Genomic DNA, 12,673 nt, shown 5'->3' with positions numbered 1-12,673 from the left:
TTGATTTTTAAAAAATAGAAGAAAAATATGCTTGATAATTGTTTTGTTTCTTTAAAAAAAATAATAATATCATGTTTCTTGTTTTTTTTTCCCTCTCTTTATATAATTAAATATAATTTAGTTATATAATATAAAAATACATAATACATCAATATGTATTAATAATTTATCAAAAGCTTAAGTAGTCTATTACAAATAAGTCTTGATGTAAAATTTTCAACTAACAATAAAATTAATTTTTTTTTAATGTTGTCCAAATTTAATGTGCATTGTTATTTCCTTAAATAATGTTAACTTAGATTTATTTGAAATTTTTAATTATATTGTTCCATAATTAAAATTTTAAATTCAAAATGAACACAACTCAGTTGATATAAAGATTGTACTAACGACCTAGGACAAGTGGTTCAATTCTTTTCCCACCCCACACATCTTCAAATTTTCCATATGTAAAACGTATACCTATATTATAGGATTTAAATTTTATAATTCATATTGAAAATATGAAATTTTAAAATTAGAATAATATAAATTAAGAAATAAGTTAAAATAGCATATAAATATACATATTGTAAAACTAAAAAAATTAAAATGACGTGTAAACATACATATTTGTTATTACAAAAAAAAAAGAAATTAAAAAAACTAGTTAAATCTTGTATTCCAACCCAACGTCTTGTTTAGAAACAGAACAAGAGAAGCTTTATAGTCTAAGAAGCACAGATATTTCTAATTGTGCAGAAAATTGGTATCAGATACAGATACGTCCAGATACGTGGCAGATACATACGTGATTTGAAGTATCTGATTTTTTTATTTTTATTTTTGATTTTTAGATACGCGTATCTGCTGCTTCCAGATACGTAAAAGGGATACGTGGGTCAATTTTTTGTTTCAAATTTAAGTCTAACATACAACCCATTTTATTTTAGTGCATGTATAGGAGTGATTTTAAAATCATCAAAAATCATTTTTTTCATTTTTAAAATCACTCGAAAACACAATTTTAATTACTCAAAATTAATTTAATTTTCAATTTTACACTTTTAAATACAATTTTCATATCATCAAAATTAGTTTTGAAGAATTAAACATGTTTCACGGTGATTTTGAAAATGACAAAAGTGATTTCAACCATTTTAAAATTACTTCCAAACATAAAAGTCCACTTAAATTGAGCAATCCAAAACAAAATAAATTAAAAATGATCAAACATAAAAAAATTAAAAAAAACCCCGAAACGTAATTAAATCTTTATTCTTCTATTCTCTCTCACTATTTAAATCATGATTCACACCTCTTTCATCCTCAACTTCATTTATCAATCTTCATCTTCTACTTCTTTCCTACCATCTACTTTAGTCACTCAACAATCACTCAACGTTATTGAATTTTTTACAAGTTTTCACTCTCTTTTTGAATCTATTATAATCTAACTTAAAATATGTATTATAGCCATTAATTAGACATTATATATATATATATATATATATATATATATATATATATATATATATATATATATATATATATTTCAACGTATCCTTATCTTAATTTTTCAGAAATTAACGTATCGTCGTATCGTATCCGTATCTATGTCTGCGCTTCTTAGTTTGTAGTTTCCCAAATTTAGCTCATTTTCTTAGAAACGTTTTTTAAATTTTGAAAACAAAAAATGAAAATTTATTATTTCATAAATGTTTTGAAGCATGTTTATACTCCAAGTCTCCTTTTGGTTAGTCTCACTTTTAAATTTGTTTCATTTTACCCATCAAACTGTCAACATATTTATTTTGGTGTTTAAATTTTTAAAATATATATTTTAGATCCTATTTTATTTTATTTTATTTTGATGTGAGGATTTTGAATTTCGATTCCAAGAAAAGGAGTACATATTAATTATCCCTAAATTACGCTCACCTTAGAAGAACATTGTTCAGAAAAACCTTTCATCACTACCGCAATAAGAGAAAATAACTGAGAAATTAAAAGAAAACAACAAAATTAAGAAAGAAAGAGCAGCATTTACATAGAAAATTTTATTTAAATTTCAAGAACTGGAAACAAAGTTCTAAAATGTTTATTTGCTTTCATGTTTTAGCATCAAGTTTGTTTACCATGATTTTTTTCTTCCCATACACTTCCAAAAAACAAAAGATTTTTTTTTTCTAACAATTCTAAATAGATATGACAAACACATGTTAATAATTAAATATTTGTATAAGACTAATTCAAGTATAGTTGAATATATAAATAAATAACCAATCGTATGATTAGATAAATTGTCCCGTTAAAAAGAAGTTCAAATAAATAATACCACATATATATATGTGAAAATATGTGGAAGGGGAGATTCAACCTCTAATATCGAACTTATATACTAGTTGAATTATCCATATTTTGATGCATTAAAATATATTTTCAAATATGGTAAATTATATTCAAATTGCCATGGACGAAAATTTAAAAATATAATTTTTTTTTTAATTAGTGAAACTAAAATAGAATAAATAAAATTTGTAGAGATAAATATTGGAAATTTGAAACTTTAGTGAGAAAAAAAAGGGATAATTTTGAAGATTTAGAGGGAAATATAATAAATATTAATAATTACATTCCCAAACGAACTCTATATTAGAAATCCTTCATTTTCTATACCAAAAAGTAGGGCAAAGAAATTAATTAACAAAAGAAGTTGCTCTAAGCCCATCTGGCCAAATATGCTATTAATAATGAGTGAAAATGTTTCTTTAAGTGGCAATGATGCTATTAAAAAAAAAAACAAAAATGGGAGGGCCCACTTGTAATTATGATGATAAGAATAACAATTAACAAGAACTTTATGAACCACCAATAGAAAGAATTATACTTTGAGTTAGGGTAGAACCTGAAATAACTTAAAACTTTTGGGCATGAAAGCAAATATTGGAAAGATGGGGTCATGTCTGAAAAAGAACAAGGTTAAAAGCTCACAATGATCTCAAACTCAAACTTTTAAAGTTTATTCCATCTTGATATTTGAAGTTTAACAATAAATTAAATATCTTTAAATAAACAAATACTGAAGATCTATTCGGTAATTATTTTGTTTTTTAAAATAAGAATACTACTTCTACTTTCAAGTTTCTTATTTTATTATCTATTTTTTATCAATAGTTTAAAAAAAAAGCTAAATTTTGAAAACTAAAAGAAGTAACTTTTTAAAAGTAGTTTTTGTTTTTGAAATTTGGTTAAGAACTCAACCATTGTTCTTAAAAAAGATGCAAATCGAAAGTGAAAGAAATATGCTTAATTTTAAAAAACAAAAAACAAAGTGATTACCAAATAAGGTCTAAACAATATATCTATTTAACATAATAAATAAATGAGAGGGATTTAAAGTTCCAATATTTGGAGAGTTAAGTAATATTAGTTTTTTTTAAAAGAAATAATTATTATTCTTTTTACAATATGAAAAAGGGGGAATTAGACTTTTGATGAAGTTGAGAGTACATTATTTATGTCAGTTAAGCTATGTTGATTTTGACATAATAAATGTCTTCTAGTCATATTAGACGAGAGTAAACCTATGGAGAAACATATAAACAAGAGATTTCATGTCAAAATCTATTGAACAATGTGAAGTTCTCAACATATCCTCTTAAGATCTTGTCTGTTTAAGTTCACCATTTTAAGTTGGATTTCATTTTTTTAGCTCAATTGATTATTTGAGATTTATTGGTTTTGATATCACACTGGATAAACATCATTGTCGTCTCAAACATAAATCGACAGTGAGAGAAGTAGTTCACATATTGTTTGAAAATTTGTTAGGTCTTATCATCTTTTCAACGTGAGACTCAATAATAAAGTTTTCATCCTCACCCCAATCAAGTTCTCCTCTTCATCCTAGACTCTCCCCATTTCTTGCTTATATGTATGTATGTATCTATGAATGTATGTCACACACGATATAAATTAAATTTAGTCATTTAAATGAAGATTTTTTATCGTAAAAAACTTAATTCCACACCTCATAATTTCACATATGAATAAGATTAGAACCTCTAACATTTTAATAGAATGTATAATGGTTTAACGAGTTAGCTATGCTTATGTCCATAATAAATTAAATGAATCGTGCTTTAACTTGGAGCAATTTAGTGACCTCTTGAGATTTTTAGTTTGTTCGAATAGTCATTCACTCATAGAAACGGTTAAAGATAAGTAAATAATCGACTAGAGAAATGTTAGACAATATATTAGACTTAAACACATTACTCCAACAACCATTACAGGGGCATTTGGGCATTGAATTGATTATTATAATAAGTAAATAAGTAGTTGTTATAATCAGTTAGTTAAGTATTTGGTGTGTAAACTATTTTTGTTTGGATAGAAAATAGTAGACTCGATAACAAAAAAGAAAAGAAAGAAGGAAAAATAGTAAAAAAAGTTTTGAAATAATATTTAATACACACCGCCATTATATTTGGTGTTTCAAATATGAGATGAACTATAATAATCCACTCTGCTAACTTCTAGTCGATGCCTCACACGGGCAATACAAAGTTTACAACCCAAATCTTTATATATATTTTTGAGAGTGAAGAACTAAAATAAAGTTAAAGGAAAAACAGAAATGAAAAAGAAAAAAAAAAAAAAAGGAGGAAAGAGCAGAAAGTGACAGTCCAGAAATTATTGCAGACTGTTGAAGAGAATAATTATTGTGTTCAACTGTTTATATTCCTCTGCTCCTAACCCATAGCCTACAGAAGAGACCAGAGAGGGCTCAAAGTTCCTCTCTCTCTCTTTCTCTCTCCCTCCCTCCTTTCTCTTTGAAGCTTTTTTGGTTTCTGCAACCCATCTTTCAAGTTTCAATTTAGTGGGTTTGAAGAAACTTTCTGTGCTACTGCTTCTTTCGCACTCCTCGGGGATCTTATTATCAGAGGATTTTCCGGAGGAGTTTTTTCCATTTCTCTCTCTCTTTCTGACAATCTGTGCTCTAATTCTTCCAATTTACTCGATTCCGAATGTCATTTACACTTCACGAGAGTCAATTCTCTTCCTCCATAGCTTGTTCTCTTGTTTGACGATATCACCTCTGTAATCCACCTGATTCTTGTGAAGATTTTCAGGGTTGGAGTGAAGAAAACAGAGGAATTGAATCAAATTTCGTTTCAGAAATGGAGAATTTCATCGGAAAAAGAAAACCCACCATCGGGATTTCACTCTTCACCGCTTTGTCTGGTTCATTCTCTTCTGATAAAACGAAATCCCCTCGTGATTTCGAAAAGGGTGTTGTTGGGTTGGGTATAGTGGCTGCCATGACTGATTCCGACAAAATTCATGAAGCTTTTGTGTCTTCGAAAGTTGTTTCTCCTAGGTCTTGCTCGATTCCTATCGTTTCTTCTGCTAAACCAGCGGCTAATTTCAGAGGTGGTTTTAGCCTAGAAAAGGAAGTACTACCTGAGGTCGTTGATGAACTTTCTGAAAGTTACACTTGCGTAACTTCGCATTTTGGTAATCGTTTGTTTGATAAGCGTATTTACTTTAATGGTGAGCTCGAATTGGTCAATGGCCACTCTTCGAATGTTGTGAGATCTGGGGTTTTTTCCACTTCCCCCATGAGTTTTGGTGTAGCGGAGAGAGGGTTTTGTGCTGCTGAATTTTTGAGCTCTTGCTATCTCTGCGGCAAGCATCTTCATGGGCTTGACATCTTTATGTACAGGTAAATTTCAGTTCTATTCCCTTTTCTCCTTTGTCTTGGTTTTAGTTTTAGTTGGTTGCCTGATTTGCAAAGCAATTTGATCAACTCTTATTAGTTTTTGTATTTTTTATATAGAGGGAAAGAAAAATTCAAACCCAGTTCGTTTGATTCCTATAAACTGTTCAGTCATGGTAACTTGGAATGGAATCTTATATTGTTGAATCATGATATTCTTTGATTTCGTTGATGTTGTCTTGGTTGTTTAATTGATGATTTAGGTAGAAAGGATGGTTTTGTTTTCTCAGTGAAGTTTTTTGGATGAGTGATTCATTGATTTGCTCATTCGCTCTTTTGGAACTCCACGTTGCAGATTTTGGAAGTTTATCATCTGTTTCCATCTTTTCGAGGATTTTCTTTTCAAAGTGGAAACATTTTTTGAATTGCACAATCTGTTTTAGATTCGATAAGGGCTTGGAGCGGGCCCCTGTTTTTGATATTTGTCAGCATGATTGTATTTTTTCCTAGATTGATATGATTAAGTTTGGTTACTGTCTCCCTTAGAACTTATGACCTTGATGGACGCTTGAGTGATTCTATTCATCTATTCTATCATCAAATATTGGCAAAAAGTTTCTTCAGCTTGGCATGGCATAATTTCACCTTATTACTTTGTTATCTGCACAAATATGACCATTCTTCTCTTATGTCTGCATTTCACCTTATTGGATGTTTCATTTTTTTTCCTTTTTGGGTAATAAATTGATCAATCGTTGGGAGAAATGAAAAAATATACTAGGACATACAAAAAACGTCCATGGAACTAACTTCAAGAAAGGACTCCAATCCAACGATGTTTTATAAAAGATGACATAGCTTACATGATAAAGAAGAACTTCTCATCTTCTTGGTATTGGTAAGTTGTTAAGTTAAAATGGTTATTTTAAAGCTGTGTTCTGTTCTCATAAGAAATAAAGAACTTGCAGTTGATGGGGTAAGATTAATTTTCAGGTCAGTTTACACATACTCCAAGATAATTGTGTTAATTGGATCACTTTAAGCAGCCATTACATGGTTATCGATACGATGCAGATCAAAATGAATTACCCTTCCTTTAGACCTTTGGCCAACAAACTGGTAGCCCAAAGCGAGAAATCTCTCGATCTAACAACATTTTCAACTATTTTTTTTTCAATACAATATATATGTATTTATATTCTCAACTAGTTTATCTTCATGTTGATCGCCTCTCAGATGTAATTCTTGGTTAGACAAGAGTTTAGTTTTCATCTTCAGATATTTTGTCTCTTTTAAGCTTCAACTCTAAAGAGTAGAGCTGTTTCTTTCCTTTCTTAATGAGAACTTAAGTGTTAATTTTAAGTTATAGCTACACAAACACAACGGCAGACAGCTATTATTCCCTTGTCTGGACATTATACTAATCTTTGAATAGTATATGACTTAATCGTGGGACAATATTGTTGGCTCTTTCTTGGCTAATACTTTGAAGCTACCTCTTTGTTTATTGTCACTTGCACGGGTTTGTTTCATATTTGGGCTTCTATGCTTTTCAATTATCAGGCTTATTATAGAGAAAATCTTCCTCATCTTATGGTTGTGAAACTCGTTGGACTTTCAGAAATACTTTGTAATTGTTATTATGATGATATTGATACTGGTAATTGGAGTAGAAAGATCTGAATCCTGCATAGCAGTTGACTTTTGTTAATTGAACCATCACCGTGTAAATGTAACGTCGTGACCGGTGGTGATGATTTAACTGAGATATTTTTCAGCAGCTTGGTATTAAATGATGGTTCTTGTCCTGTACTTTCATGTGGTTGAAATGAGATGACATGTGATTGGATATGAAACTTTAGCAATTTGGTTGGCATTCATCCAAGATTCTCATGAACTTGGAATCTTCTTTTTCCTTTGAGAATGACTTTGCTGTTTTCATTCATGCAGAGGGGAAAAGGCATTTTGCAGCGTTGAGTGTCGCGACAAACACATCAGAGGCGACGATTGCAGGGACAAATGTGGATCGAAGGTCATGAAGGATTACTCGGCATCGCCTTGCTCCGTGGCTGGTCCCCCTGCCTTGGCTTCAGGTGTGGTTGCAGCTTAGGTAATCACATGGAAAATAAAAATAAAAGTATAGCTGATTGATAAAGTAAAGTGTATCAAATAAACTGGTGGTAGTAAAGACTTTGTAGGAATGAATATCTGTGAGAAAGAAGTATTACAAATAAGATGGTTTGTATGATAATTGTTTCATTAGTGGTATAAAATGTATGAATTATGGGTAATATGATAAGATATGATATGATATGATATAACTCTAATAACTTAAGCAGTCCATGCCTAACAATACCAAACTTTCAAATGCAATGTTTTCTTCCCTCCAAAAATATTTTTTATGAATATAATATTTAAAATCATATTCTATGTTTTAAAAATGATTCACCCTTGGCTTTGTGGGGAGACTTTTGTTAATGATCTCTCATTTTAAGTTTGAACATTTTTAATTTTGTTTTTTTTAAATTACTTTTTTTTTCTTGTTATTGTCATTGTCGTCTCAAATAGGTGTTTAACCATATTTATATATTTTTAAAAATCACGGATCTATTAAACATAAATTTAAAAATATAAGATATTATTATAAATAAAATTTAATTTATGTCTAATTATCAATTATTAATCGAATATTTATTAGAAACTTTTGAGCTATTAATAACTTTGTTTAGTGCTACGAGGATTCTCAAATTATGGTGAGTTGTGCATCCCGATGTCGAAATTGACCCGACAAACTGTTTAACTCGAATGTCGGGTCAATTGGTTTGGGCCGGATCTGCACGTGGATCCGGCCCATTAAAACATCTCCATCAATGGTTTTGGCAGTTCTAAATGGGCCCCACTTCGCTGCCCACAGTTTTTTCGATCTGTCGGCTCAACAACCCATCCAATTCTAAACTAAAGTAAACGTCCTTGTCGTTACATCAATTTAATTATATAAACGTCCCAATTGATTCTTAAATAAACTTTTTTGTACATCTTCATTAAATATCATTTTTCGGATCAATAATTTTTGTTTGGAGAAGTTAGTTTAAAGCTTTGCAAAAATATTAAAATGAGTCTAAAAATTTAAATTACAAATTTAAGGTGTGTTTTGATTTACTTTCTAAGTGTAATTTTTTTTTAATAAACACTTAGAAAGTCAATTCAAACATTTACTTGATTCATGAATTTTCGATTTTTGTGTCTTATAGATCCTTGAAATTTAAAAATGTCTAATAAACCGTAAAATTTAATTTCAATTTCATGTTATATACATTGTTCAAATATGCAATTTTTTTCTTAAATAAATTAATTTATCTATTAGATAAAAGATTGAATTTTTGTGTAATGAAATTTAAATATCTAATAGTTAATAATCTAGTATTTTATCAAATACAAAGTTGAAAATTCATAAATATACTTGAAACAAAATTAAAAATTTCAGACTTAATGCACATAAATTAAAAGTTACATTTAAATGTCTTACCATGGTCAATATAATAGTCGAACAAAAATAAAAAATAATTTTTTAAAAAAATCACGTACATAGATGTTTGAAAAGAATCCTATTGAAGTTGAGGAGAACTTAAACTCCTTGGGTCTAAGGTTAATTCGCCCCTAGTTTTTCATACCATTTGACCTTAATTAATATAATAATTTTTACCACGTACAAACGATTGTTGGTGTACTTCAATTTATTTAATATTATAATAAACTAAATCAGATTGTATTTATTAAAAACGAGATTAATAAAATTAATACATGTTCTAAGTATACAATAAGGTTTTTATATGTTGCAATTTATTTTTGTATTAGTATAAACAAGATACTAGTTTATAATATAGATCTCACCCCACATATAAAATTGTAACCAAACCCTAAAGAAATATAGGGAGTTGATTTTTGACCAGACCCTTTTTTGCTTTGAAAACCAATGCATGAACGCTTTGACCCCTCTCTCTCTCTCACACACAACGGTCAAGGAAAGTTCTTCCCTCTCTCCTTCTCTCGAATATTATAATGAAAAGCATGTTGGAGATGATCAAAGTTGACAAAGAAATATAATTTAAGTTCTCTTGTAAGTGCTTTTACCTAATCTCCCACCAACCTCAAACGGCTTCTTCTATATATAGTCTCTTATCAAACTCCATTCATCAACCAAGTCTCTTATCAAAAAGCACATAGATTTGCCTCCTACCCCCAAAACCATATCTATATAAACCATTTCCCCCTCTTTCAATCCCTCAATAGCTTCTCTTTGGATCTTTCTCTATTTAGATATGGCTTCCAATGCCTTCGTTTCTCTCTTTTCAATGCTTGTTGTTTCTCTTGTTACTAAGTTCATATTCCCCATGTCTCCACTTGCTTTTGGAGTAACCATCTTCCTTGTTCCTCTCCTTACGTATATCATCTCTTCCATGGCCTTCTCCTCCAAGCTTCCTCCTGGCCCTCTCTCCATTCCCATCTTTGGCAATTGGCTCCAAGTTGGCAATGATCTCAACCATCGCCTTCTTGCTTCCTTGTGCAACAAATTTGGCTCCATATTCCTCTTGAAGCTCGGTTCCAAGAACCTCGTTGTCGTCTCTGATGCCGAGCTTGCTAGCCAAGTTCTGCATGCTCAAAGTGTTGAGTTTGGCTCTCGCCCTCGAAATGTCGTGTTTGATATCTTCACTGGAAATGGTCAAGATATGGTGTTTACGGTTTATGGAGACCATTGGCGTAAGATGCGAAGAATCATGACTTTACCGTTTTTTACGAACAAAGTTGTGCACAATTACAGTGGCATGTGGGAGGATGAGATGGACTCTGTGGTTCGTGACCTTAAGAATAACAAGAAGTTTCAATCAGAAGGGATAGTTATTAGAAAGCGTTTGCAATTGATGTTGTACAATATCATGTATAGAATGATGTTTGATGCAAAGTTTGAGTCCCAAGACGATCCTTTGTTCATTGAAGCAACTCGATTCAACTCAGAAAGAAGTCGGTTGGCACAAAGCTTTGAGTACAACTATGGAGATTTCATTCCATTGCTCAGACCCTTCTTGCGAGGTTACTTGAACAAGTGTAGGGATTTACAGAGTAGGAGATTGGATTTCTTCAACAAAAACTACGTTCAGGAACGAAGGTATTAGAGTTGTCTATTACATTATGACCACTTTTGTTATTTCAAGCTGAAGTGTAATTGACTAATGTGATTGATTTTATTAATGTCTAACAGGAAGATAATGGCTGCCAATGGAGATAAGCACAAGATAAGTTGTGCCATGGATCATATCATAGATGCTCAACTGAAAGGTGAAATTAGTGAAGAGAATGTGATTTACATTGTGGAGAACATCAATGTGGCCGCTATAGAAACAACACTTTGGTCGATGGAATGGGCGATAGCTGAGTTGGTGAATCATCCGGAAATCCAACACAAGATTCGAGAGGAGATTGCTAACGTCCTAAAAGGAAAGGAAGTGATGGAATCTAACCTTCATGAACTGCCATACTTACAAGCAACAATCAAAGAAACACTTAGGTTGCACACTCCAATACCATTGTTGGTGCCACATATGAACTTGGAAGAGGCAAAGCTTGGAGGGTACACCATTCCAAAGGAATCCAAGGTGGTTGTGAATGCTTGGTGGTTAGCAAACAACCCCGAGTGGTGGAAAAATCCAGAGGAGTTTAGGCCAGAAAGGTTCTTTGAAGAAGAAAGTGGAATAGAGGCCGTTGCTGCAGGGAAAGTGGATTATCGATTCTTACCATTTGGAGTTGGAAGGAGGAGTTGTCCTGGAATTGTTTTAGCAATGCCAATCTTAGCACTCATTGTTGCCAAGTTGGTTTCAAAGTTTGAAATGAAGCCTCCAAATGGGATAGAGAAGATTGATGTCACAGAGAAAGGAGGACAATTCAGTCTGCATATCGCCAACCACTCGACGGTTGTTTTTGACCCCATTACTGCTTAATTTTCCTACAACATATTTCCCATAATTCTCTCTTCTTGGATTGAATTACATTATTTTTTAATCTCATGTTGAGATAAAAATCAATCTCAACAGAAATTTATACTTTTGAAAATAGCTAAATATTTAATTCTCATCTTTAATACAATAAATCATTTTTCAGTTATTTTAAGTTTCATTCTTTCATATATATTTTTTTCCACTCTTGCACTCAAGTATATATGGAAGAATGTTATTAACCTACAAGAGCACAACTCTTCTATAGCATAACCCCATCCCTTATCCTTTGCAACAAGCTTCCTCCTATATATGGAGGATTCAAAGCATTAACCATCAAGATTTTGTCATCACACATTTCCCAAATAATTTTGATATATCATTGTCGATCGTTTTCCAATTGAAAAAATTTCTATTAATACAAGAGAATTTAACTGTCTTTTTTAAAATATTTTTTGCTTTTATTAAATAATTTTCTATTGTTGGTGCATCCCTCATTATTTTTAAGGTGATATTGACATTACCACAAACTAATGAAAGTACTTTCCATATTATTGCAATACTAGAAAATTTCCTAATTAAGTCAAATAGACTAAGATTTAAATACATGTACATATAGTTCTTCCAATTAATACTTCCTTTAATTTTCCGCCTCAATTGTTTATTCACCAAAACCTCACCATAGTTTTTTTCCAACCACGAATTTAAAGATGTCATAGGTAATTTTGGACCAAAGGCAAAATTATCTCAAAAAATTTGACGAATATTAAATCAATTCAGGAATGATAGATAGAGCCTAAAACAACACATATATCCAAGAGGAGGTCAAGGAACCTATGTTGAACTCCTTGGCCTCAGCTTAATATGCTAAATTTCTAGCATTTATTTAGTTTTTTCTTTGTTATTTCTCATTTCTTTATTTTCATCTCATTGAAAATTTGACATTGTAACTCATGGTTTTTAAATCAAATAAATTATTTCA

At 30.8% G+C, this 12,673-nt stretch overlaps 2 protein-coding genes across 2 annotated transcripts; both read left to right on the top strand.

Moving 5' to 3' along the window:
• Positions 1-4,529: 4,529 nt before the first annotated feature.
• On the top strand, positions 4,530-7,995 carry LOC120079602 (FCS-Like Zinc finger 14-like). The gene is made up of 2 exons (XM_039033831.2): positions 4,530-5,710; positions 7,655-7,995. Exons 1-2 carry the CDS (start codon positions 5,166-5,168, stop codon positions 7,812-7,814), a joined length of 705 nt encoding a protein of 234 aa, XP_038889759.1. The 5' UTR covers positions 4,530-5,165; the 3' UTR covers positions 7,815-7,995.
• A 1,897-nt stretch (positions 7,996-9,892) lies between these two features.
• LOC120079601 (cytochrome P450 CYP73A100-like) lies at positions 9,893-11,860 on the top strand. The gene is made up of 2 exons (XM_039033830.2): positions 9,893-10,868; positions 10,962-11,860. The coding sequence occupies exons 1-2, from the start codon at positions 10,024-10,026 to the stop codon at positions 11,695-11,697; spliced, it is 1,581 nt and encodes a 526-aa protein (XP_038889758.1). The 5' UTR covers positions 9,893-10,023; the 3' UTR covers positions 11,698-11,860.
• Positions 11,861-12,673: the final 813 nt, after the last annotated feature.

This window comes from Benincasa hispida, chromosome 6 (assembly GCF_027475165.1).
Source record: "Benincasa hispida cultivar pf3 chromosome 6, pf3_genome.v1.1, whole genome shotgun sequence".
Classification (NCBI taxonomy): domain Eukaryota; kingdom Viridiplantae; phylum Streptophyta; class Magnoliopsida; order Cucurbitales; family Cucurbitaceae; genus Benincasa; species Benincasa hispida.
Note: the sequence above shows the minus strand (reverse complement) of the source record. Positions and strands in the feature narration are given on the sequence as shown.